Source organism: Carcharhinus amblyrhynchos, chromosome 1, assembly GCF_965287045.1.
Source record: "Carcharhinus amblyrhynchos chromosome 1, sCarAmb.v2.hapA, whole genome shotgun sequence".
Classification (NCBI taxonomy): Eukaryota; Metazoa; Chordata; class Chondrichthyes; order Carcharhiniformes; family Carcharhinidae; genus Carcharhinus; species Carcharhinus amblyrhynchos.
The window spans coordinates 122,277,493-122,303,215 of record NC_137324.1 but is presented as its reverse complement, the minus strand read 5'-3'; the positions used below and the strand labels follow the sequence as shown (position 1 = coordinate 122,303,215).

At 40.6% G+C, this 25,723-nt stretch overlaps 1 protein-coding gene across 1 annotated transcript in view; it reads right to left on the bottom strand.

Annotated features, from left to right (window-relative positions):
• Window positions 1–1,441: 1,441 nt before the first annotated feature.
• Window positions 1,442–25,723, bottom strand: part of LOC145344696 (very long chain fatty acid elongase 6) — an 88,371-nt gene continuing 64,089 nt past the window's right edge. The window contains exons 3-4 of the mRNA XM_080191807.1: window positions 9,862–10,013; window positions 1,442–3,580 (exon numbers count right to left, since the gene is read on the bottom strand). Of these exons, the coding sequence (XP_080047933.1) occupies window positions 3,153–3,580; window positions 9,862–10,013 (580 nt within the window). The 3' untranslated portion in view covers window positions 1,442–3,152. The remainder of the gene's footprint in view (window positions 3,581–9,861; window positions 10,014–25,723) is intronic.

Below are 25,723 nucleotides of genomic sequence, written 5' to 3'. Positions count from 1 at the left end.
CCACCATTGGCGCAGAGTGGAAGCACAGTGTACCATCTACAAGAGGCAGCACACTAACTTCTTCAATAGCACATTCCAAACCTATAACCTCTACCACCTTGAAGTCGAAGGGCAGCAGGCACTTGGGAACAGCACAGCCTGCAATATCCTGTCCAAATTAAACACTATCCTGACTCGAAAATATATTGATGTTGCTTCATCAATTGGTTAAAATCCTAGAACTTTCTGAACTCTCTCCCTAACAGAATTGTGGAGCCATCTTCCCCATTTGTATTGCAGCAGTTCAAGGCTTACCACCTTTTCAAAGGCAATGAGGGATGAACAATAAATGCTTGTCTTGCCTGCAATGCCCATATCCTGTGAATGAATAAATGAAATTAATAACATTTCCTGCCAAATCTTTGCAATGCACCCAAAGTTAAAAATGAATCAGAGTCAGTGTAAATAATTAAGGCCGAACGAGAGTCAGGCTCGCACCAGATTGTTTTTTTTGAAGTATAAAAATTCAAGTTTCAGCTCAGTGAACTAATGTGCATACATATTAAGCACATTATGTTTTAGAATATACAGCTGGTATAGCTTTTCAATTTTTAACGTGACATATACTTCTGCCATCAACATGCATTAAAAGAAACCAAAAGTATAGAATACCTCAGTGAAGATAATCCTTTTTAAAAAGTAAGAAAAAATTGCAATAGAACATCAGAAAAATGGTTTCCTATCATGCCTGTAAATCTGATTGGGAGATTTGCAGGAAATCGCAAGAAACTCATGTGAAACTCTTGGGGGCAGGGGTCAGTTTTGTGGATGGGAATGCAATTTGGCCAAAATGATCATTACCGTCCTGTGGAAGAGAGGAGATTTAGGTACATTGCACTTCAACATACAACGCATATCCAAATTTTTTCTCTCTTTTAGTGACCAATTAGTTTGCACCCAGGTTACATGCTTCTCCAAGTGTAAATGCACAGGGAATTCAAAGCCCTCGTGTGTTCATCCAGGGAATATTACCATATAACTATCAAAGGAGAGAATCCCTAGTTGATGTTCCATCCCCTAAACCATAGATATTAAGGCAAGTTGTACTGCTCAAATTGGGATCAACAAATTCAACAAAGCCCACAGTTTCAACATGGGATAATTCTAGGCTGCATGACTTAATTATGTACTATATAAAATCTGACCTAGCAAACCAAGCCAAATTCAGATTCAATTTTCTATACATTTTAGTTTGACGTGCAAAATGGAGATGTTCCAAGTTAATGACGAGGGACTGAAAAGTTTTTTTTAAGGTTAAATATTGCTGATTAATTTGTTCTGCAGGGGTATTATTTTAAAATCTTGAAGCTTTAATGGAGCAATTAGAGCATTAACTACTTCTAATATTATTGAAGGGATATGCAATTAATCTTGAATTAAAAGAAGTAAAGCTACTAGAAAACAATTTTAGAAATATTTATTGTTAGGTGTTACAGCGTTAGCAGTTGAGAATTCACAGCAGATTACATTACTTTGGCTCTGGTTCAATTGTTTATTCCAAAAACCACCACAGCATGAAGTGGGTAAAGCTTCTGTGTTTACGAACAAGTATCCTAACCTGATAAATGCTGTTACATGTAGAGTTTTATTTCAAAATCATGAAAATCATCATGTCTTAGTGTTAGCATGTTAAAGATTAAATAATCTCTCTCAAAGCTCCTGTGCCCCAGAATTTATTTACATTAAATCATTTATTAATAAGACCACAGTATCAAAAAATACAAGTAAAAATATCTGTAAAAGTATCCCACAGCTTGTTTATATAAAGATCTTCGTAGAACTCAAATTCTTTTCTGTGTACATATGTGGTCCCATCAGGCTTTTTTGATTATTCTGAAGTTTCTTAATCAACCATTCAAACTGTTTTAGATTGTTGTAGTACAATTGCAAATACCCATAGCTCTTAAATGTTTATATACTGACAAGAATGAAGAAAAGATGAAATAGCATTGACATCATTTGTTGAAGCTACAGGATTTCAGAAATAGTGGCAAAGGTATCCATACAACCAAGTAAGCAATAGAATTAGCAAAGAGTTGAGTACAGTCTCTGGGGAGTTCCAGGATTGGTTTGGGAAAGGAACCAATGCACTCAAACAGTTTTATGCGGCTCAGAATAGAAAATAAACAGAGAAACTCAAAATCAAGAAAAGAAGCCTTAAATCTCACTACAGGCTTAGCTATGACTGACAGGTGAATGCTGCAGATTTATGAATTTACCCTATCCAATCAACAAGTATGCACTGAAACTGCACTATATATGATAATAGTAAACTCATTAATATGTTTGCATGAAACTTCTCTGCCCTCCATTTTAGCCCATTACCTTAACATCCTGTTAAATGAATAGCCTCAGGTACTTCATATGAACATACAATTAAGGTTACTAATATTAAACAGCCTCATTTCAACCTATAGGAATGAAATATGTGAAAAATTCAATTAGAACTGACAAAATCTTTTCTTCCTGCAGATGTACTTTGATAGCTCGTCTCTCGTTAAATCCCCCATTTGTATCAGGCAGAATAACTTTACAGTTCAAATAGTAGTTCTCAAAAGGCCATAAAGTACAGATGCAAATGTTCTCTAATGTTGCATGTGTAAAAAGAATGTGGGTATTTCTAAAGGCAGAATATTGTGTTTTTATGGTCAGGGACACTATGGGTCAGAAAGTTGCTAGTAATCTTATCAGTGCAGAACCATTATTGATTAATGTAAAAAAAAGGTTTTTTTTTAAATCATTAATCTTTCCTTGAAGCTTTTGGTTCTTCTAGCTGCCCTTCAGATTCAACACTAATTGGCTTAAACCTTTAAGCTCTTTCTTATTCCTCAGTTGATCCAGTTTTTAGAAAAAAATCATATCACAAAGCACCCATATTGACACTTAACATCATCCGTTACAGCCCAAATATGCATGGCATCACATACGCGCCCATCTAAAGGAACGCCTTCCTTACTATTTTGAAACTTCTATGGGTGATCTCACTGAGGTGTCATGAGCTCAAATGGATTAATCCAAGTTAATGAATACAGACTGCCATTTTGAAGCACTCGATACATGTCACCGTGCCATGTGACTGATGCCCCTGAGCTGTGACCTTTAACCATCCAGTTCTATTCGGCCTTCAGTGCTTTCCTGGTGCTGTTGCTCAAATAGGCCTCATAGAAAAACTGGCAGAAGAGCACAAAGTAGCTGAGGTACATGAGGGAGGACCAGACAATGTTGTGCATATGTGATGGGCACTGACCCTGCTGCATCCACTCATACACCAAGTAATTAACAATGCAGCCCAATATCATCTGGGTGATCTGCGTCATGGTGATGAACATGGCAAACTTGCGTGACACTCTGAAGCCAGCTGCCCGCAAAGCATAGTAGGAGTACATGACAGCGTGCACACCATAGTTCATTGTCATAAACCACCCTCCTCCAGCGATCATGTCTTTGTAAGAGTACCAGGAGTAAAGCAGTACTGTGATATGATGGTACCAGTGTAGGAAAATGAGCTTCTGCTTCCGCAGTATAATGAAGAGCGTGTCCCCTGAAAAGACAAACAGAAACACCTTTATAAAAAGCTAATTTCATTGCATAAGGTTTATCTCTATTTGTACGAACACTTTATACTGCAGTTGTTTGAAAACATTACAAAACCTCTCTCCAGAAAAATGCTTACGTAATTTTAAATTAATTTGAAATAGGTTATAATCTATGATCAACCAACAAGACTTGAAGTTTTGAGCAGATTTGTGAACTGATTATTGAACATTTGTTGAGCACACATTTATAATCCTTTCAAAGTTTCCGTTTTTACAGAAGTACAATCACTTAAGGTATAATTTTTGTTAAAACATGGGGAACTTTTGACTATTACCTCCTGTTTTTTGGATAAATATTCTGTACTAAATAAAGGATTTTAAACCAATAAGCAGAACCATTACTGCCAAAAAATAACCTTCAAAGGTCAGAGGATGATAGAAAGGAAGTTAAAGGATATCACTGGTGAATAGGATGACTATAATTTAAAAAAGGCTACTGTCTATCATGTTAGATAAGAAATACACTGGCTTTAAAGAGAGATGTGCAAAACAGTGCATGTAGAACACAAATGCTTAATTGTGATATCACCCCCTTTTTATAAGAATAGTTCAAAGATCAACTATTCATTCCTAAGCATCATAAGAGATACATTTTTTAGAAAAGATATTATAGCTTCCACAAAGATTCATCAAGCAGTGCTTGTCTCATTTGTTTTTTTTAAATTGCATTGGGATTTTTCTTTACAAGAATTTGAACAGGGAGAGCAAGGTTTGAAAGGAAGATTTCACAAATCGTCATTTGGACATACTTGAACATGGTTTTTGCTCGTTATGGGCAGAATTTTACATTCCTCTGCCAGAGGCTTTATAGGGATTGTAAAATATTTTGAATGATATTGTGTTCGTGCAAATTAAGCTGGGACAAGCAGGGCTGATCCATCTGCCCTTGCCCCAGGTCAAGTTCTTAAGTAGCCAACTAATGACCACTTAAAGCTTGTTTCCCGTCTACCCTCCATTTTCAGGCTGATGGGAGGAGTTCATGGAAAGTCTGGAACGTTACTTTGCTCAGGCCTCAGGCAGGCACCTCCATCATTAGCTCCATTCAATATTGGAGAACACCCTCCGCCACCAAGGTCTGGCCCCTGCAGGCATTCCCCAAAGGTTGGGAGGGGATTTTTTAAAAAGTCATTTATGGAATGTGGGTGTTGCTGGCAAGGCCAGCATTTATTGATCATCCTAATTTCCCTCGAGGCGGTGGTAGTGAGACCTTCTTGAAATTGCTGCAGTCCCTGTACCGTAGGTACACCCACAGTATTGGCAGGGAGGGTGTTCCATGATTTTGACCCAGCGACAGTGAAGGAATGGTAATACTTTTCCAAGTCAAGATGGTAAGTGACATGAAGGGAGACCTCCAGGTGGTGGTGTTCCCATATGTCTGCTGACCATTTATTTCCAGATGCTAGTGGTTGTCGGTTTGGGAGGTGCTGTTGCAGGAACTTTGAGAGTTCCTATGGAATATTTTGTAGATGGTACACACTGCTACTACTGCTCGTTGGAGGTGAGGGGGGTGATTGTTTGTGGATGAGGGTGCCAATCTTGCAGGCTGCTTTGTTTTGGCTGGCGTCAAATTTTGAGTGTTGTTGAAGCTGCACCCATCCATGCAAGTGGACAGTATTGCACCATACTCCTAACTTGCGCCCTATGAATGGTGGACAGGTTTTGGGGAGTCAGGAGGTGAGTTACTTACTGCAGAGTTCCCACCCTCTGACCTGCTTTTCTCTCTTGTTGGAGATGGTCATTGCCTGGCACTTGTGTGGTGCAAATGTTACTTGTCACTTGTCATTTCAAGTATTGAAATTGTCCAGTTCTTTCTGCATTTGGACATGGACTGCTTCAGTATTTGAGGAGCTGTGAATAGTGCAGAATGTTGTGCAATCAGCAGCAAACATTCCCAATTCTGACCTAATGGTAGAAGAAAGGCCATTGATGAAGCAACTGAGGATGGTTGAAGAGAGTGAACGTTAAAGCTTTGCCTTGGATGGTGCTGAATTTCTTCAGTTTGGTTGGAGTTGCATTCATCCAGACAAATGGAGATTATTTCATCATTCATGATTTGAGGTGCAAAAGAATATTCAAAAGACTTTCAAAACAGGAGATAAGAAAGGAAACATAATAAAGGGTTATTGCAAGGACAAAAGGTTCAAGGATGGCTTTAAAAAGCAGTAGATGATGACATATGTAAAACAGAAGGGGGAAGTATTTGAGGCAAGATTGATCATGCCAGTTTATCAGAAATATGGAAGGGAAGTCAGTAATAAAGTCCATAAACACCATGCACCTGTTCAAGGCCAGAATCAGGTCAGCAGAAAGAATAAAAGGTGGCATAGCAAGGTGATGAAGAAGAGAGATCAGAGATTATCAACAGAATATGGGGAGAGGCTACAGTGGAGAAGCAAAAGGGGACACAGAGGCCATGGGGAGCAGGGGGTGCAAGGGGGCACGAGGAGGGCAACGGCAACGCAGGGGGGCCGTGTGCAGGACGAGAGAGCGCGGGCAGCACGGGGAGAGGGGCAATGCAAGTTGAACAGAACCAAGTTTTAAGATATTGTTGAGGGCTTCAAATCTGAAATGGCAGCAGCAGAGTGGAGAGGCAGAAATGTAATGGTGCAATACCCAGGGAATTAAAGAAAATTAAAGTTGATGAGATTTGAAGAGGAGACAAGTAGCTATGAGGGGACAAAGAGATAGGGAAATAGAAAAAATAGACTTGTGTTCAATGCAGCAACTACAATGCGTGCACAAACAAACAGAAATAATTCAGTTTGCATAGGCAGGGCAGAGACACAGCTTCAACTTAAACAGAGGACTTCCCTCTCACACAGGTGCTTTCTAACTGAGGACTAAAAAATTCAATATATTATTTGCCTTTATACTACAATAGAATACAGTTACAATTATCAACCAACTAACTATTAGGCCACAGATGCAATTCTTCACTGGGTTAACTCTGTAAGTAAGGCTCACATATTCAACAGATATTATCCTCACTACATTTTTAGTTGCAAGTTAACCATTTTCAAACCAATGAACTGCACAGACAAATATGGCAAAAATTCAAAAGGTACATGTGACACAAATTCAGTGACCATGTTCCAATTAACAGTAAAGGCAAGGCAAACTCAGCTTACCAATGGTTGACAGTGTGACCCAGAGCAGATCAAGGGTCATCTAAAATTGCATGTTTCTCCATGGCCTTCTCAATAATTAACATGAAAATATTTTTAAAGTAGAACAAAAGGGGAAGATCACTAGGTCGATGGTGGAGCCAAATAATGAGAGAGCAGGGAAATTGGGTTCGAGTGCAGTTCTAACAACACTCAAGAAACTTGACACCATCCAGAACAAACAGCCTGCTCAATTGGTACCACATCCACCACCTTCAACATTCACTCTCTCCAACGCTGGTGCAGAGTGCAGACATTAAATACCATTTCAAAGAACAATTCAAATACTATCGTACCATTAAATCCTTAATGTGTCATCAACATTACAATTTCATTGTTCTGTATTATGTACATTCATATCTGGGATATTTTCTGCACCATGCACAAGATACACTGCAGCAAGGCTGCTTCAAAGCACCTTCCAAACCCGCAACCTCTACCACCAAGAAGCACAAAGACATCAGATGCATGGTAACATCACCACCTGCAAGGTTCTTTCCAAGCCAATCACAATCCTGCCTTGGAACCATTTTGCCAGTCCTTCACTCATGATTCTGGAACTCCCTTTCTAGCAACACTCTGGGCATGCCACTCCACATGGACTGGAGTGGTTCAAGAAGGCACCTTACAAGGGCAATTAGGGAGGGGCAATAAATGTTGGCCTAAACAGTGATGCTCACATCTTGTGAAAGAATTTAAAAAATGTTTTCCAATAAAATTAGCATTACAAACCCCATAAAAACAGCAAATTTGAACAGGACTTGTCAGTGTGATGCCTGTGCTCTCATTGCTTGTCAGAATGAATCCTTGGTAAGCCAACTTGAGTCTGAAGCCTAAACTTTCCTTTGTTAATATAATATGGATATGAATGGATGTAAACAGACACAAAATTGGAAGCGTGCAACTTGTTGAAAATTTTCTAAAGTCATCTCACTAATGAAGTTCTGTGAAGATTTGAATGTGTTGAAAACAGATCACCGGTAGAAGGAAAATATTGTAGGGGGATTTCCAACATGCATAGGAATTGGATAGACCATTTTGCCCCTTGAGTCTGTTCTCCCATTCAATTAGATCATGGTTGATCTATCTTCTAACTCCATAGGCTTTGGATGCATGTCCTTCGACTTCAGAAGGCGTTTGATAAGGTGCCGCACAGAAGGTTGCTTCAGAAGGTTAGGGGGCATGGCGTTGGGGGTAAGGTGTTAGCGTGGTTAGAGGGTTGGTTGTCTAATAGGAGGCAGAGAGTTGGTATCAATGGGTGCTATTCTGATTGGCGGTTGGTGACTAGTGGAGTGCCGCAGGGATCGGTGCTGGGGCCTCAGCTATTTACCATTTATATAGATGATCTGGAGGAGGGGGCTGAGTGTAGGGTGTCGAAATTTGCTGATGACACAAAGATAAGTGGAAAAGCAAATTGTGCGGAGGGTGTGGAAAGTCTGCAGAGGGATCTAGATAGGCTAAGCGAGTGGGCGAGGACCTGGCAGATGGAGTACAATGTTAGCAAGTGTGAGGTTATCCACTTTGGCAGGAATAATAGTAGGAGGGATTACTATTTAAAGGGCGAAAAGCTGCAGCATACTACGGTGCAGAGGGACCTGGGGGTCCTTGTGCATGAGTCGCAAAAACCCAGTCTGCAGGTGCAGCAGGTGATCAGGAAGGTAAATGGGACGCTGGCCTTTATAGCGAGGGGGATAGAATATAAAAGCAGGGAGGTCTTGCTGCAACTATACAGGGCACTGGTGAGGCCACAGCTGGAGTACTGTGTGCAGTTTTGGTCGCCGCACTTGCGCAAGGATATTTTGGCCTTGGAAGGAGTGCAGAGGAGGTTCACTAGGCTGATATCGGAGATGAGGGGGTTGAACTATGAAGAGAGGCTGAATAGACTGGGTTTGTACTCATTGGAGTTTAGAAGGATGAGGGGGGATCTCATAGAGATGTATAAGATAATGAAGGGGATGGATAGGGTAGAGGTAGAGAGATTCTTCCTGCTCAGAAAGGACAGCAGGACTAGAGGGCACAGCCTCAAGATGGGGGGGGCAGCTTAGAACAGAGTTGAGGAGGAACTTCTTCACTCAAAGGGTGGTGAATCTCTGGAATTCTCTGCTCGTTGAAGTGGTTGAGGCTATCTCGCTAAATATATTTAAGACACGGGTAGATAGGTTTTTGGTAGGCAAGGGAATTAAGGGTTATGGGGAGAAAGCGGGAAAGTGGAACTGAGCCACTTCAGATCAGCCATGATGTTACTGAATGGCAGGGCAGACTCGAAAGGCTAGATGGCCTACTCCTGCTCCTATTTCTTACGTTCTTGTGTTCTTAGGTTAAGAAAAAAAAAATCTATTAATCTCAGTTTTAAAATTATCAAACGATCTAGCATTGAGTGCCATTTGAGGAAAAGAGTTCCAAACATGAATACCCTGTGCAAGGAAGTATTTCCAAATTTACTCCTGAAAGATCTAGCTTTAATTTTTTGATGTCTCCTACTGCTGAACTCCCTTAATAGCAAGAATAGCTTTTTCCCCAATCTGAGCTATCCATTTCCCTTATGACTTGGGAGGAACTCATTAATTGATTGCACACCTACGGGTCCCACCTGTGTACGAAATGGAAGTTAGCGAGCTGGAGCTGGCTTCCTGATACAATTCCATTTCCTATATCCTTATATGATGCATCAAGGAAAAGCAGATTTTCTTTTTCAGGAAATAAAATGCCAACTTTTTTCAAGCACAAAATATTCACATTATTGAGTAATATCCTGGGGATTAAAGTACGCCAAGGCAGGTAGGCATTTCAAAGTTTTGACAGAGATAGCCATCAGCACGTGGCGTTACAATCATAATGTGGTAATGTAATGGCTTTCGCCCAGAATCTGGAATTAGATTGTTGTATCATTTTTGACCAGTCCACAATGAGTCTTGCGATAACAACAATACCTTAAATACAGTGAGAACAAAAAGCAGCTTGAATTATTTTTAATTGGTTCAGCAGCATAGTTCCAGCAACACTATTTCCGTAAAGACTGAATTTCACCACACAACTTGTCTAGAACTATCTTCCATACTCACCTAGCTCAGGTGCCTTGCTCAACACAAATGCATATGCCCAGAATTTGCTGATCGGTCCATTGTAGAAGCCTTGGTCACATACTGATTGCTTCAAACCACTGGTTGTCAGGATGTACACCATATATGCTCCAGTACGAACAGCACCAATAATACTTTGAGGAAAGAAAGGACAACAAAATGATGTGGCATAACATTGCAATAACGATTAAGATACTTAGCTGTAGCAACTAGATTTCTCTCCAAACAATGCAAATAAACTCTGACTAAACATGAACACTGTAGCAGAAAAAAAACTTTAAATCAATTACATTTTAGTGTTTTATAATATAATTTTTAATTGCTTTACGGAAATCGTTTTGAACAAGACCACAAATGTGTGAAATTGCGCAAAAGGTACAGATGCCCACGAGTTAGTTGCCTTGGACAAGGAGACTTTGAAATCTGATGATCAAATTTGTTTTACAGCCATAGAATCAAAACCTGTTTGCATTACTCAAGTCAATTCATCAATGTGATTTTCTATTCTTATAGGTACAGTCACAGAACTTAATGTTATCTCAGACATTTGAAAGCATCTTTCGTTCCAGAGTAAATGCAAAGTCTTAACTTTACATACTCATTAAGAACATGTCAAACCTCATAATCCTGCAGATCCAAACCATGTGTTAGGGTGCTGTTAAATGTGCAGTTTATGTTCTACATTTTTGAAATATTTAAAGTCTGCCCATTTCATGATGAACACCCTCTAATAAAACACGTAACTGACACCACCAACACTTATATTTGAACACCACTTGCCGTGAAAGGAAAGAGTATTTTGGTGTTTGGCACACATTGCCCGATAACTCAACACATTGGGTTGGGGGTGGATTTTACAGCCATTCCCACCAGTGGGATCTTCTGGTCACACCAATAGCGACTCCCCCCCGCTCCATCGGTGCAAATTCTCTGGCAGCAGAGGGTGTAAACAATGGGAAACCCTGTTGACAGCAGTGAGACCAGAAGATTCCCCCTGGACAATGGCAGATCTTCTCTGCAAAGCATATGGCAGAGGTGTGGGGGGGGTAGATTAGAGGGGGCTGGAATATCTTACCCAATGTGCTCAGGCAATTGACAGATACAGAATTCCTACATTGCCTCGACTGCCCTGCTGTTGGACAGTCATAAGATACAAGTTTCCAGCATCCTGGGACAGAATTCTCCAATTTAGAAACTAAGTACCGTGGCAGGGATGGGAACAGAAATGTGGATTGTTTCCCATTGCTGAGGCTGGTGGGAAAACACCAAATATTCTGATCCAGACCTCATTAATTATGCACCTAGGTGTTTCATGTCATACTCAATGGCAGGGCAGGCCATCATGTGTAGGTGGATTGCCTGGAAAACAAGGAAGGTCTCCAGGAGCACTCCGAGACAGGTGGCAGGACCTCCTGAAAATGAAGATGCATCTCCAGGAACATTCTGATACTGGAAGATGGACTCCCCTCCAGCACATCGAATCTAGAAGGTCCTCCTGCAGATGTATCTCTGCCCACTGATGTGATGTTCCAGGGTCCTGCAGTGCAGGCTGCCTTTATCCCTCCAATTCTGGAGGCAGCCAGAACAGACATTGTTCAAGTGTGTCCAGACATCTGCATGTCCCATTGTTCCAAACGTGTCTCCTGCCAGCATCGTGGATAATCTGGCGTGGCGTGACGCAAATGAGATTCCCACATCCCTCTGGCAGATTTTCCGACTTGTCATAGCAGGCACCAGCGGAAGATCCCACTGTAAATTCAAGGCAGCATGAAACCAATTTCTGGGCCTCCTGCCATATTTCTTCCCCCCAACCCTTTAAGCATATCCACCATCAAACTTCACTCTTGGTTTTTGTCTGGAATGCAGCTGCATTGGAAACATTACACAGGCTGAAATCTAAAATAAATTTAAGGAAGATTCTTGCCAATCATTGATCAGTGGTTTTCAAGCTTGTTATTTATTCCTTTTCAAATGGATTAGTAATCCAAATTTTAGAAATGATATACGTATAATATGAAAGTGCTGCACAAAATATGTATTTTATCACTTTTATAAAAACAATGTAGTTAGAGATTTCAGTGAAATGATATACCTGCTTTAGATTGTACTGTATGTTGGATGTAAAATGTTTTTAAAAAGTGCCCAGTCTTGAAGACTGAACTCACCTGGGACCCACCACCAACTTCGTTAACTGTGGGTCTACCTAGCAATCTTCACTCTGCTCTCAACACTCCTCCTTGTCTGCTCTTCTCTTAGGTGACAAAGTGAGCCCATTCTGTGCTGCAGATGTGGTGGCTGCACTCCGCTCCCACCCTCAGCTCGTACTGAAAGCAGCTTCTGATCACCACTCAAATTAATTTGTGGACTCACAGGAACCCATGCACTTCAGCCCAACTGTTCCCCATGAAGGAGAGGCACACTGACTCAGTGCAGCTTGCTTACTATCCTTTTCTTTGCTTACCTTCCCTATGAAAACAAAGTGGTTTTTTTCATTTATACAAGATCAAACATATTACAATAGTTGGCAAAAGCCCATGACTAGAGCCGGAGGCTGTTGCAAAAATGAAAAAGATTTAGGATGTATAAGCAAGATACAACTTGGTGGAAATAAACTAAAAGCATAATCCTTTCCTTTATAGGAGGCTGCAACTAGAATACATTACACAGTTGACAAGCAGCTGTCAAAGTTCTCGAAAAAGTTCAGAGGATGACCACACAATTGATACCTAGTTTAAGGCCTCTTAGTTATCAGGGCAGACATTGAGAATTAGGGACTTTGACATGGATTGATGATGCAGGTAGACCACAAAATAGTGGGATGAGACAGGCTTGATGGATCAGCTGGTCCTTTCCTGCTGTGTTTAGATGTTTGTTCATAATGTGTAATATTTATATTATGGCATATTGCATGATTAGTTTGTTGTTTTACCCAAAAGCCCTGGAATATATATTGCAGATACTTCTGCTGAATACCCCATACTCATGATGCACAACAGTCACCCAAGAACTACGGACTATGTACTGGCACACTATTAAAGAGAAACTGGAACTTTAGTATGCAATGGATGAAGCTTTATTTTGAAAGGGAGTTTGAGTCAATAAAGATGACCTAAATTAGTGAAGGGATGTCAAGACATTTTGTCAGATGATGGGTTATGAGAGAAAGAGGTGGTTTTTAGAAAGATAATGGTACACAAATAAGCCTAAGCTAATGTATTGAATTGTAACTACAGATTCCAGCTAAAGTATTTATAACAACAAAATGAACTGCTTACCCCAGCAGTCTGTTTTGTGAGACTCGTCAGCTGGGATTCTAGAAGCAAGGTAACAGCATATTACTGTACAGTGGTATCCTTGCAATATAACTCATTTAGAATATATAAATTGCTGGCATGTTCAAAGTAATGGAGTTTATTACAATGGCAGTGCCCAATATATCAATTTGGTATCGATAGACAAATTATTGTCAAATTTATTACTTTGCAGCAGAAATATATATGCTTGCTGATTTTTATGTTTGACAAATTTGGATCTACTTGCGTTTGTACATGTTTAGTCTGCCACAAAGTTTTCCCGAGAGGTCAGTGGGATTTTTTTTTGAATTATAAATCCAAACCCTGAGAGTGTACAAAATATATATTTTTTTAATGGAAAAAATTAAGCACAGCTAGACGGACAGCTTTGATAAATAAACCATCATGCAAAACATTAGGTTAAGAGCAGAGATGAAAACTCTGCCGATCACATTCCTTAACTTGCCTGCATGTCAAAACTAATTGTGTGCTGTTCTTAGTTCATTAATATTGTGTAGAAGTATAAGACATAAAAAATCATGCTTCTCAAATGATTACCTGCATAAGTGTATTATTTTCAGTACACCTACAGAACATAATGTGCAAAGTCTTCTTTCCACGTGCATTAAAGCTACATACAATCATTGTCTATTGAAAATACAATGCACTGAAGTGAAATCTTCTGACCTTTATCCTATAAATTCTTGCCACAACCAAGCCAAGCAGACAAATAACCACAGAATATAATAAGAATTCCTAAAATTCTCAGAAGCAACTCGTAGACAGTGTGATAAAGGTTACACAATTGCCATATGCTGGCACTTTCACTAATGTTGCAAATCGAGTCTGGCTGCATTCAAGCAACTTCTCCTGTGCTGTATAATGGCGGCTGAGGTAATAGTTGCCTTTCCTTCTGCATCAGATTTACTGAGCTTCAAAAAACTGAATCCAAAATGCTACAAATCATGCTGAATAAATGAAGTGATGATATTTAACCGTCATGGGGCTCCTGGTTCAAATTTTGAAGTATTTGCTTTATTTCAGCTTGGACTTTGACATTATGATAACAAAGTTATGCATCTACATAACGTATGAGCTAGGAACACAAGTTGCAAAAGGCTAAATAATACAGGTGCAGACATGCCAGTACAGATTATTAGTTCAAGTTTATGGTGTTTGCTAGCCAATCTTAAAATAATCAAGCTAATAAATAAATTTGTTATACTAAAAGATTAATGGTGATCTTCTTACTTTAACAGATAAAATTGGTCTAATGCAGGTGGATACAGAAAATCAAAAGGTCAAGAAGAAAAATACAGGTGAAAAGCACCTCTCACAAGGAAGAAAGTTGTTTTCAAAAAGAAAATACTCTAGATTAATAGATTAAAGCCAAGAAATACCAAGAAGATTGACATGCTTCCAAACACAAAATCTTTTCCCTTTAGTGGAATGTCAGTTATGATATAGGTAGCTCAGTGGGTGGATAATTCCTCATTTGCTTTCACACTGTAAAACAGGTCAACAGAATCATTTTGCAAAAAAAAACGAGACTCTGGCTGGCAATCAAACCTCCAGCCCAATGATTAACAAAGAACAAAAGTTTTTATTGTTTTGCTACTTCTAAGATGACACATTATGTCAAAGGCACAATTTTTACTGATAATTAAAGGACCTAATTAAGGAAGCACAATTGTGTTAATTCCTAATTTATGAGATTTCAGTGGCAGTAATTGCTGTACTTGAACAATTAGGCATGCCATTTAAAAACAATATTTTCAAATGATACACTTGATGCAATTAAGGGTTAAGTATTAGTTCTTGGCTCACAAGACTAGTAACGGAAAAAAAGTTATGTCAAGCATTAGGCTTTAGACTGTTGGCAGAGGCAGGGTCATCTCAGACTGCCAGAAGTTAGATCAGTTTTGTTTTCAATTCACAGTGTGACACTGAACAATATACATTAAATGACATGAGGTTAGGGCCTGCATGGGGGCCATGATGGGGAGAATATCAGCAGTCTGGCAAGGACATCCATTGGGAGGGCACTGATGCCTTGATGCAGATGATCCATGTCGGGGAGGGGAGGGGTAGAGAAGGTGGATGTGGCAGGATGGAAGCATGCCTCCAATGAGGTGGGGAGAGTCGTCCTGATGTCTGTTGGAGGTGGGAGGGGCTTCCTAGTGCACTGTGAGATCAGGACGCCCTTGCAAAATGACATCTGAGTTTTCACAACCGGCTCATCAGCGTGTTCAGGCCCCACCCGCCTCAGTACTGGTGCACAATTCACCACACTCCAAAGAAGTGACTGAATGTTGAAAGACTGCAATGCAGAATGCGCCCAAAACATCAGAGCAGTTCACCCCATTTTCCTCATCATTATGATGCATAGAAACCATTCGGGAAAATTCTGTCCATTGTGATTTAGTCTTGATGACTGCAAGGTGAAAAGCTTCAACAGCATGTCTCTTTTTTCAGACAAATAGGAAGTTGAAAATTTTACTTGCTGAGATGTTAGACAATTTTGAGATTTAGAAGGATTACATTCCCTTTTATACAAATTGCAGATCAAAAGCATTGATACAATAAACAATTAGGAAAACAAAGGATGTTAGTCTTTATTACAAAGGGACTGGAAGAGTAAAAAATGCTTGCTATTTTTATATAAGGCCTAGATAAGACTGGGTTGTATGTACAGTATGTACATGTAAGAAATTACATTGTTGCACTCTTCCTAAGGCAACTAAGGTTCGTTAGACTGGTTCTTGGAAAGAGAGTCAACATAGTTATGCAAACAAATAATGTTTGACTAATTTATTGGACAGTAAGTAGTCTCACAACACCAGGTTAAAGTCCAACAGGTTTATTTGGTGCATGAACTTTTGGAGCATTGCCCCTTCATCAGATGAGTGAGGAGTTGTGTTCACAAACAGGGCATATATAGATAGAAACTCAATTACAAAATAATGGTTAGAACAGGTAATCAAGTCTTTACAGGCGCAGATAATGTGAGTGGAGAGAAAGTTAAGCACAGGTTAAAGAGGTGTGAATTGTCAACACACAATCTCAAACAGACCGTTGCTCGCAGCAAACTACCCAGGCTTCAGGACAACAATGACCACGACATCACACAACCCTGCCGCAGGAACCTCTGCAAGACGTGCTGGATCATCGACACAAATGCCATCATCTCACGTGAGAACACCATCCACCAAGTACATGATACAAACTCTTGTGACTTGGCCAACATTGTCCACCTAACACGCTGCAGAAAAGGATGTCCCAAGGCATGGTACATTGGGGAGACCATGCAGACGCTATGACAATGGATGAATGGACATCGCTCAACAATCACCAGGCAAGAGTGTTCTCTTCCTGTCAAGGAACACTTCAGCAGTCAAGGGCATTCAGCCTCTGATCTTCAGGTAAGCCTTCTCCAAGGCAGCCTTCATGATACACGACAACACAGAATCGCTGAGCAGAAACTGACAGCCAAGTTCCGCACATGAGGACAGCTTCAACTGGGATCTTGGGTTCATGTCACACTATCTGTAACCCCTAGACTTGCCCATGTTTGCAAAATCTCACTAACTGTCTTGGCTGAAGACAATTCACACCTCTTTAACCTGTGTTTAACCCTCTCTCCACTCGCATTGTCTGCATTGGTAAAGATTTGATTACCTGTTAAGACTCGCATTCCAATCACTGTTTTGTAATTGAGTTTGTGTCTATATATACCTTGTTTGTGAACTGAACACTCACCTGATGAAGGACAATGCTCTGAAAGCTCATGCTACCAAATAAACCTGTTGGACTTTAACCTGGTGTTGTAAGATTACTTACTTACATCATAATTTATTGGAGTTACTCAAGAAAGCAACAAGCAATGTGGATAAAGGGGAGTCTCTGGACGTGGTATATATACTTAGATTTCCAAAAGGCATTTGACGAGGAGCCACTTTGAACATTACTCCACAAAACGTGTAGGGGTTAACATATTAGAATGGATAGAGGATTGTTTAGCTAACAGGAAACAGAAAGTAGGCATAAATAGATTATTTCTGGGTTGGCAAGATATGACAAGTAGAGTGTCACAGGGATCAGCACTGGAGCCTCAACTAATTACATCAATGATTTGGATGAAGGGACTGAATGTATGGTTGCTAGATTTTGTGATGATACAAGGACAGGGAGGGAAGTAAGTTGTGAAGAGGATATGAGGAGTCTGGAGAGGGACACAGATAGATTAAGTGATGGGGTAAAAAGTTGGTAGATGGAGCATAAAGTGTGAAAATGTGAAGTTATCCGTTTCGGCAGAAAGAACAGAAAAGCAACATATTATTCAAATGGGGAAAGAATGCAAAATTCTCGGGTACAAGAGGGATCCAGGTGTCCTGATATATGAATCACAATAAGTTAATGTACAGAAACAGCATGTGGGCAGGAACACAAATGTTGTTTATTACAAGGAAAATGAAATATAAAAGTGGAATGGTTTTGCTACAGTTATTTTGGTGATTAGTGAGACTAGAGTTTTGGTCTCCTTACCAAAGAAAGATATAAACCTTTCCAAATCTAAATCTTTCCAAATTAACACGTCTTTGTCAAAGGGAGGTCATATCTGTCAAATCTGTTAGAGTTCTTTGAGGAAGTATCACGGAACTTAGATAAAGAACCAGCGGACGTGATTTATTTAGATTTCCAGAAAACCTCTGACAAGGTGCCACATAGGAGACTGTTAAATTATTTAAGTGCCCATGGTGTAATGGATAAGATCTTGGCATGGATAGAAGATTGGCTGACTGGCAGAAGGCAGAGAGTGGGGATAAAGGGGTCTTTTTCAAGATGGAAGATGGTGACTAGTGGTGTGCCTCAGGGGTTAGTACTGGGACCACAACTTTTCACAATATACATTAATGATTTGGAGGAATGAACTGAAGGCACTGTTGCTAAATTTGCATATGATACGAAGATATGTAGAGGGACAGAAAGTATTGAGGAAGCAGGGTGGCTGCAGAAGGATTTGGACATGCTAGGAGAATGGGCAAAGAAGTGCGAGATGGAATACAATGTGGAAAAGTGAAAGGTTATGCACTCTGGAAGGAGGAATGGAGGTATAGATTATTTTCTAAATGGGAAAATGCTTGGGAAATAAGAAACACGAAGGGACTTGGGACTCGGAGTTCAAGATTCTCTTAAGATTAACGTGCAGGTTCAGTCAGCAGTTAGGAAGGCAAATGCAATGTTAACATTCATGTCGCGAGGGCTAGAAAACAAGAGCAGGGATGTACTTCTGAGGCTGTATAAGGCTCTGGTCAGATCCCATTTGGAGTACTGTGAACAGTTTTGGGTCCCATATCTAAGGGAGAATAAGCTGATTGTGGAAAAGGTCCAGAGGAGGTTCACAAAAATGATCCCGACTCTGGGTTCGTACTCATTGGAATTTAGAAGGATGAGGGGGATTTTATTGAAATTTACAGGATACTGCAAGGGCTGGATAGAGTGGAAATAAAGAGAACGTTTCCACTAGCAGGAAAAACTAGAACCAGAGGGCACAACCTCAGGCTGAGGAGGAATTTCTTCAGCCAGAGAGCAGTGAACCTGTGGAACTCTTTGCTGCAAAAGGCAGTGGTGGCCAGGTCATTGAGCATCTTTAAGACAGAGATAGATAGATAGATACTTGATTAATAAGTGGATCAGGGGCTATAGGGAAAAGGCAGGAGAATGGGGATGTGAAAAATATCAGCCATGATTGAATGGCAAAGCAGACTCATGGGCCGAGTGGCCTAATTCTGCTTCTATGTCTTATGGTCTAAATAGAAGCTGATTTGAGAAAGATCACTCAACTAATACCTGGGATGGGAGTGCTGCTGTTATCTTATATGGAAAAGTTGGGACTGTACCCACTGGAGTTTAGAAGAATGAGAGGTGCTCTTATTGAAATGTACAAGATCCTAAGGATCTTGACAAGGTGGCTTCTGAAAGGATGTTTCCCCTTGTGGGGGAGATTAGAATGAGGGAACACAATTTAAACAGAAGGGATCTCCCATTTAAAAGGGAGCCATGAAGAATTTTTTGTCTCAGAAAGTTGTAAATCTTTGAAATTGTCTTCCTGGAGAGCACTGAAGTTAGGGTCATTGAATATTTTTAAGGCGGAGGGTAGATAGATTCTTGACTAATAAGTGAGTCAAAGATTATTGGGTTGAGGGGAAATGTGGAGTAGAGATCACAATCGGATCAGGCATGACTTTATTGAATAACAGAGTAAACTTGAGGGGCCGAATGACCTACTCCTCCTCTTAATTCTTATGTTCACAGAATATCCTGATTAGAGTGCAGCCTCGGCAGTCAAAGGATTTGGCTGGTGGAGCTAGAATGGAGTGGGGAATGGAGGGGAGATGTTGGCATGCTGACAAGAGTCCTGGGACTGACTAGTATTGGGAGTTGGACTTTTCACCTTTTGAAGTCCACTCCCATTTATATATTGCATCGTTATTTGGTTGTAGCAGTAGTCAAGATATGTCTTCAGAGGTTGAATAGTCCCTTTAGAGATTGCACAGGTATATTGAGTAGAAAGAGCATGACAGGGAAAGCATTTAATACACAGAAAATCTTTAATTAATTAATTCAGAAGTTATGTTTGTTGAACAATTCTGACAGTTACTCTGAGAAATAAATGCTGTGCGTGTGTGTTGATGCTCAAGAAGCTATTGAATAAGAAAAAAAAATTGTTAGGAATATGATCAGGACTTTCTAGCCCCACTGCAACAGATATCCCCCTGGGCAGGTACAGCAAGTCATTCAAATGTCTTTCGACTTCAGTGGGACCACAAGATCCTGTCACTGGGAAGGGGGCAGAAAATTCTGTCCCATGTTTTTGAAGTGGGGGGGCGGTGGGGATGTGGTAAGGAGGTGTTTCTAAATTTTTGCAAATACTCACTGGACTGTAACAAATATTGGCTGAAGCACATCACTGATTTGTGTAGCTAAATAATATCAGTCTATTTAGCTGACTAGACAAATTATACTCTGATGATTTGTAGAACGGAGGGACAGGACAATAGTGGCTCTGTTGAAATAAAAACCAGTTTGGCCAACAGAGATTTGTTTAAGGTCAATCTTCTCTCAGTTTGGCAATAAATTGTGAGGAATTTGTTAGATCCTTTTGGAAAGATAGTGCAAGTAAAAGGGTTGTGTCAGTGTTATAAAGTAGTCAGGAGAAATGTAAGTAAATGGGAAAATTAAAAGAGTTGTTTATACTTTTGCAGTAGAGGTCCGAGTTACAAAAAAATCATTTGCACTTGTGAAACAGATGGGAAAGTGGCGCAGAAGAGCAAGGTCCTGGCCCAGAAGCGGTTATGAATCCGAAAAACAGAGGATATTACGTTAGCTGAGCCTGAAGCAGCCATAGCAAGTCATGCAAAAGAAAGCTGCTAAACATACAAATATCTACAAGTATTCCAGGGGACTTAGACTGAGTCATATTCAGCCACAGGCACTCATATGAGTTAACTGTCTAGTGTAAAAAGCAGTGCAGACTATGCCAGGTTGCTGGCTATCAAATGCTCTCAGGGAGCTAAGAACGAAGCATATCAAAATTTTTTTTTGATTCAAAAAGGGAGCTGGCAACAATTTTATACGAAGATATACCATGCAAACTAAAGGACAGGAAAATAATTTATAAGGAGTTTCTGTATAAAATAAACACGGGAGTCAAAAACAAAAGACAAGATGGAGTTCAGTGACTCATGTCATAACGCACCACACCTTTTTTTGGAAGCATATCTATTATATATCTTTATAGACAGTTTACATTATAAACACTAACATTAACACATAGCTGGAAAATAATGAGAGTTGAAGAACTGGTGAACAGATAGTGTGTATCATAAACAATACAGAAATAAAGTGATATTTAAGCAATATATTCAGCTACTTGAGCTTATGCTGCCCATTTGATTAAATCATGGCTGTTCTAATCTCAGCACCATGAGGCCTTTTTTCCATAGCTCTAAATACCACTGGACAGTTGTAACATGCAGAACCTGCAGCTACCAGAGAGAATGGGTACTTAACACTGCTGTTGAGTTTGAGTGACTCAATTCTTAAAAGGAGCTTACGTGCCCATTAATATGTACAGAAAACAGAAATAAATGTAGCAATGAAGGAATGCATTTAGTACTGAAGAGAGAGAGAGCCTTTCCATTAGCACTAACACCAGAATTTGTTTCCAGATGACTTGATGCTGTTTCTGTGAGATCACATGGTAAAGAAAACATAGGTTGCTGTGTTAGCAATTCACAGAAAGCACATAACATAAATGTAAGTACATTATCTTACTATGTAAGGCTTTCACGGAAAAATAAAAGTAATTGTACGCTGAAACTTAGCTTCATGTACAAGTGCTTTCATAAGACTTCCTCCTATATTCTGCAATCCAAATACATTATTGAAGTAGATATGACATACAGATTAGCATCGAGAGAAAGCAGTCACTTTACGTTCATGCCACCAGAATCCTGGGTGCAATTGCATTATAGCAATCTCACTGAATAAAGATCATGAATCTGAAGCGTGAAACTCAACTTGTGGGAGAGTAACTTGATCTCACTCCTGGGACTCCATTACTTCTGCAATATTCCCTTTCAAGTTAATACACAAGGTGATAATTCTTCTTGTCAGCAGCATCTCATCAATAAACTCTGTACTAAAAACAAATCATAATGCATTGTATTTATTGAGTGATACTCAGTAGTTATGTACAGGAAAATTATAATAGTACTGAAGAGACTCGGGGTCAGCCTAGAACAGGGGCATCTACATCATGACATTGGCACAGGCCATATTCAACAAATATTATTTGAACACGTAGGATAATGTCTTGTTTGGCCATAAATCAGGTGCGATGTATGTTATTTTCTTGGCACCAGATCTTGTACCTAACCTGTGCTGATGGCATAGCTGCCAACATTTTGGTCAAGACTGCTTTTGGGCGTCCTTAGTGACCATCTGAAATTAGTTTGAATGTGCAAAGGAGCATCACAGACTTGCTTCAGGACCCTTCTGCAAAATGTATGCAAAATTAGATGAAGCATACTTGATGTACAACATTCTAAACAGCAGTTCTTAAGTAAATTGCTAGAGGCCAGTGTGTAGAAACGTGAGGGAAAATTTTGTTTTAAAGATTTCCCCATCTGTGAAATATGCAGGAGCTGGAATGCTCCTCCCAACTCTGTGAGGCACTGGCACAGGATCATTCCTCCAATATCCCCATTTTGTATTGGATATTGAAACGCTCCCTGAGCATAGCTGGAATCCTGAATCTCCCACTGCTGGTTCTCCATTTCTCCTATTTGACAATAGTAAAGCCCAGGGATTTCATTAGCCCTTTTACTGATTGCTCCTCTCATTCACCATGTTGCGAGCTCTGCAATAGATGCTGAACCACAGGTCATACCACCCATCTTTCTCTAGCTAAGCTCCAAACCCCCAGTCTCCATTGCTCCCCCTCCGCTTCTCTCAAATTCATAATCTGTTTCCCTTCCTTAAGCCAACATCCCCAATCAGCTTTTCCTTTCATACCTTCTTTTATATGATCTGCACTTCTGCAGACTTCCTCTCTATCCAGAGCCATTTCCCAGTCACTGACTACCCTCCTACTCTAAGCTATCTTCAGACCCCTAAATGCCAGATTCCCCCCCCCCCACAAGCCCCCAGCTCTCCAGTCCCCCAACACCCTTTGCCCATTCCCTTTCTTCAGCCACTGAACCCAAATCTCCCAAGTGACCACAGTCTCAATTAAAGTCTACCAATCCTTACCAGGTCCCAACCTGTTTTCCAAACCCCCTTTGTAAATCCTAATCTAGTCTTCATAGACCTGGCACCTCCCCATACTCCTCCTATCTCTCCCTTTCTCCTTCCACTCACTCTCAGGTAAATGTCTGCCTGCAAGAGAGATGGGTTTATCTAGAGCAGTGCAAAGTTAAAAACCTCAGTGCTTCTAGGTTGTGAAAAAACCATTCATATCTCATTTTGGGACACATGCAATACTAAGCACAGGCTACCTCAGGCCAGATTAACTTGTACTGCGAGTTAGATTCAGCTGCTTTGAAGCTGTGTAAACTAAAAATGGCAGACAACCTGCTGGATATTCTGCTCTGCCAGTCTATTTGTGATGGCCTCAAGGCCCTGGGCCATAGAACCAGCCTTTGGAATGGCCCCAAAAGAACTTGTACTGTTGGGACTGTTTTAATGGTCCAAAGGCCACAAGAACATAAGAAATAGGAGCAGGAGTAGGCCATCTAGTCCTTCGAGCCTCCCCCGTCATTCAATAAGACCATGGCCGATCTGAAGTGGATCAGTTCCACTTTCCCGCTTTCTCCCCATAACCCTTAATTTCCTTGTCTTTCAGAAATCTATCTACCCTTTACTTAAATATATTCAACGAGGTAGCCTCCACCACTTCAATGGGCAGGGCAATTCCAGAGATTCACCACCCTTTGAGTGAAGAAGTTCCTCCTCAACTCTGTTCTAATTGCCTGTCCCCCCCCCCCCCCCCCTACTTATTTTGAGGCTGTGCCCTCTAGTTCTGCTATCCTTTCTAAGCAGGAAGAATCTCTCTACCTCTACCTTATCTAGCCCCTTCATTATCTTGTAAGTCTCTATAAGATCCCCCCTCAGTCTTCTAAACTCTAACGAGTACAGACCCAGTCTATTCAATCTCTCCTCATAAGCTAACCCCCTCATCTCCGGTATCAGCCTGGTGAACCTTCTCTGTATTCCCTCCAAGGCCAATATATTGTTTCGCAAACACAAGAGATTCAACAGTGGCTAAAAGAGAAATGTCAATAAAAATACAGACAAGTATATGCAAAGTACTTGTGCATGATTAACAAGGATGTGTATTCTAAGGAACTGCAGGTTTGAGCTCTGCTAAAGCACCGTGTCCCAATTCACTAATTCCCTATTCCATGAACGTGCTAAATTCCACAGATTTAGATCCCTGATCAAAAGCCACATCAAACATCAGGACTCATCTGTTCTTGTCCATCTAGACTTCTCCTGTGCAAATTAAATGTACAACTTAATAAATACAAAACCAATTGTTTTTATATAGCCCCTCAAACTATTGTTATTTTCCTATTTCAACAGATTGGCAACAGTCAAGTGGTCTTGAATCAAAACATAGGCTGTCATATGATCAAGGTACAGTGTGGTCAGTCTTCTTGCCTCCCAACACTATAACATACCATCTGGCTGCATTTTCCACAGGCTGAGAGATTTCTCAGAAATATATCAGCATCGTATAATAAAGAGATCTACAAAATCAAATCAGGCCTTTGTTCGATTGCTTGACTTGATCTTTCTCTCACTGTTTACGTATTCAAGGTTTTAAGATATTGAAAGAAAGCTTAAGGGGGTGGGAGTGGTGTGTCCCTTTCCTCATCAGCCCCCACAGCCAGGTCTGCCCTCAGCCCCTCCATCAAGATGCCCCCATCTTCCTGCAGTCTAACTTCACCTCCCCACCATGCGAATCTCTGCGCTTAGCTGCTCGTGGACTCCAGGGCCAAGGTTTTCTGGCCCTACCCACCAGTGAGATTTTCTGGTTCTGCCAAAAGCAATACCCCCATTCCCCTCCCGGCAGGTTCCATGAAGGCGTAGCCAGCGAGTAACGCAAACGACCATTGATTTAGGCAGGACTGGAATTCCCACCAGCAGTCCATGGCAAGCTGCCTCTGCTGCCGGAAAAAACAGTGAGAGTTGCGGGGGAAGAGAATCCCAGCCCAGATCTTAGAATCTAGGGATTGCTTGTAGTCTCAGTTCTGGATAATGCTGCCACTACTGGGACTACAGAACTGCCAGCTAATCAGATTAGCTGATAGCTCTCTGAGGCAAGACTTCCTCCTTAGTGAGGGGTCGAGATCCCCTCTCCAGCTTATTAACTGGCTGTGGGACTACTGTTATTGGTGGCCAGATGGAAAATCCTACTTTGGATGCAAACATCCCCAAGAACTTTTTAGATTGTCAGGAAGCAGAGGTAATCTTAAGTGATCCATGATATTAGAAACGATAGATTTAAGCGAGTTTAACTTAGCGGTTCTGGGAAAGGGTAGTTAGATTCATGTTAAACAAAGGTGTTCGCATATATGGGGGGATGGGGGGGGAGGTGGGGTGTGGGGGGGAAGGAGCTTAAATTCTAAACCGTGTCTCTGTTGTGTTTGAGAGTTTATGATATGAAAAATAAACAACAGCTTGGAGAAGGACTGAGCTGTTGCTGAGTAACCAGGGGCCATTTTTTTTTAAGTTCGGAATGATTTTTGAGCTTAGTTTTCAACTGAACCAGTAACAGAAGGAACTTAGCAGTGAGAGAGGGACCAGCTCTGCTCGAACCAGGAAATGAATTCCTTTTTTCCAAACTTAAAAGGCTTAGAGATTTAAATACCTGACAGTTTGAAAGTTCAAATATGTTTATCCACTTTTTAACACATGTTCACATCTACCAAAAAGGTCAACTTACCTGTTCCAAAGGCATTTTGGGACCTAACTCTAATGTT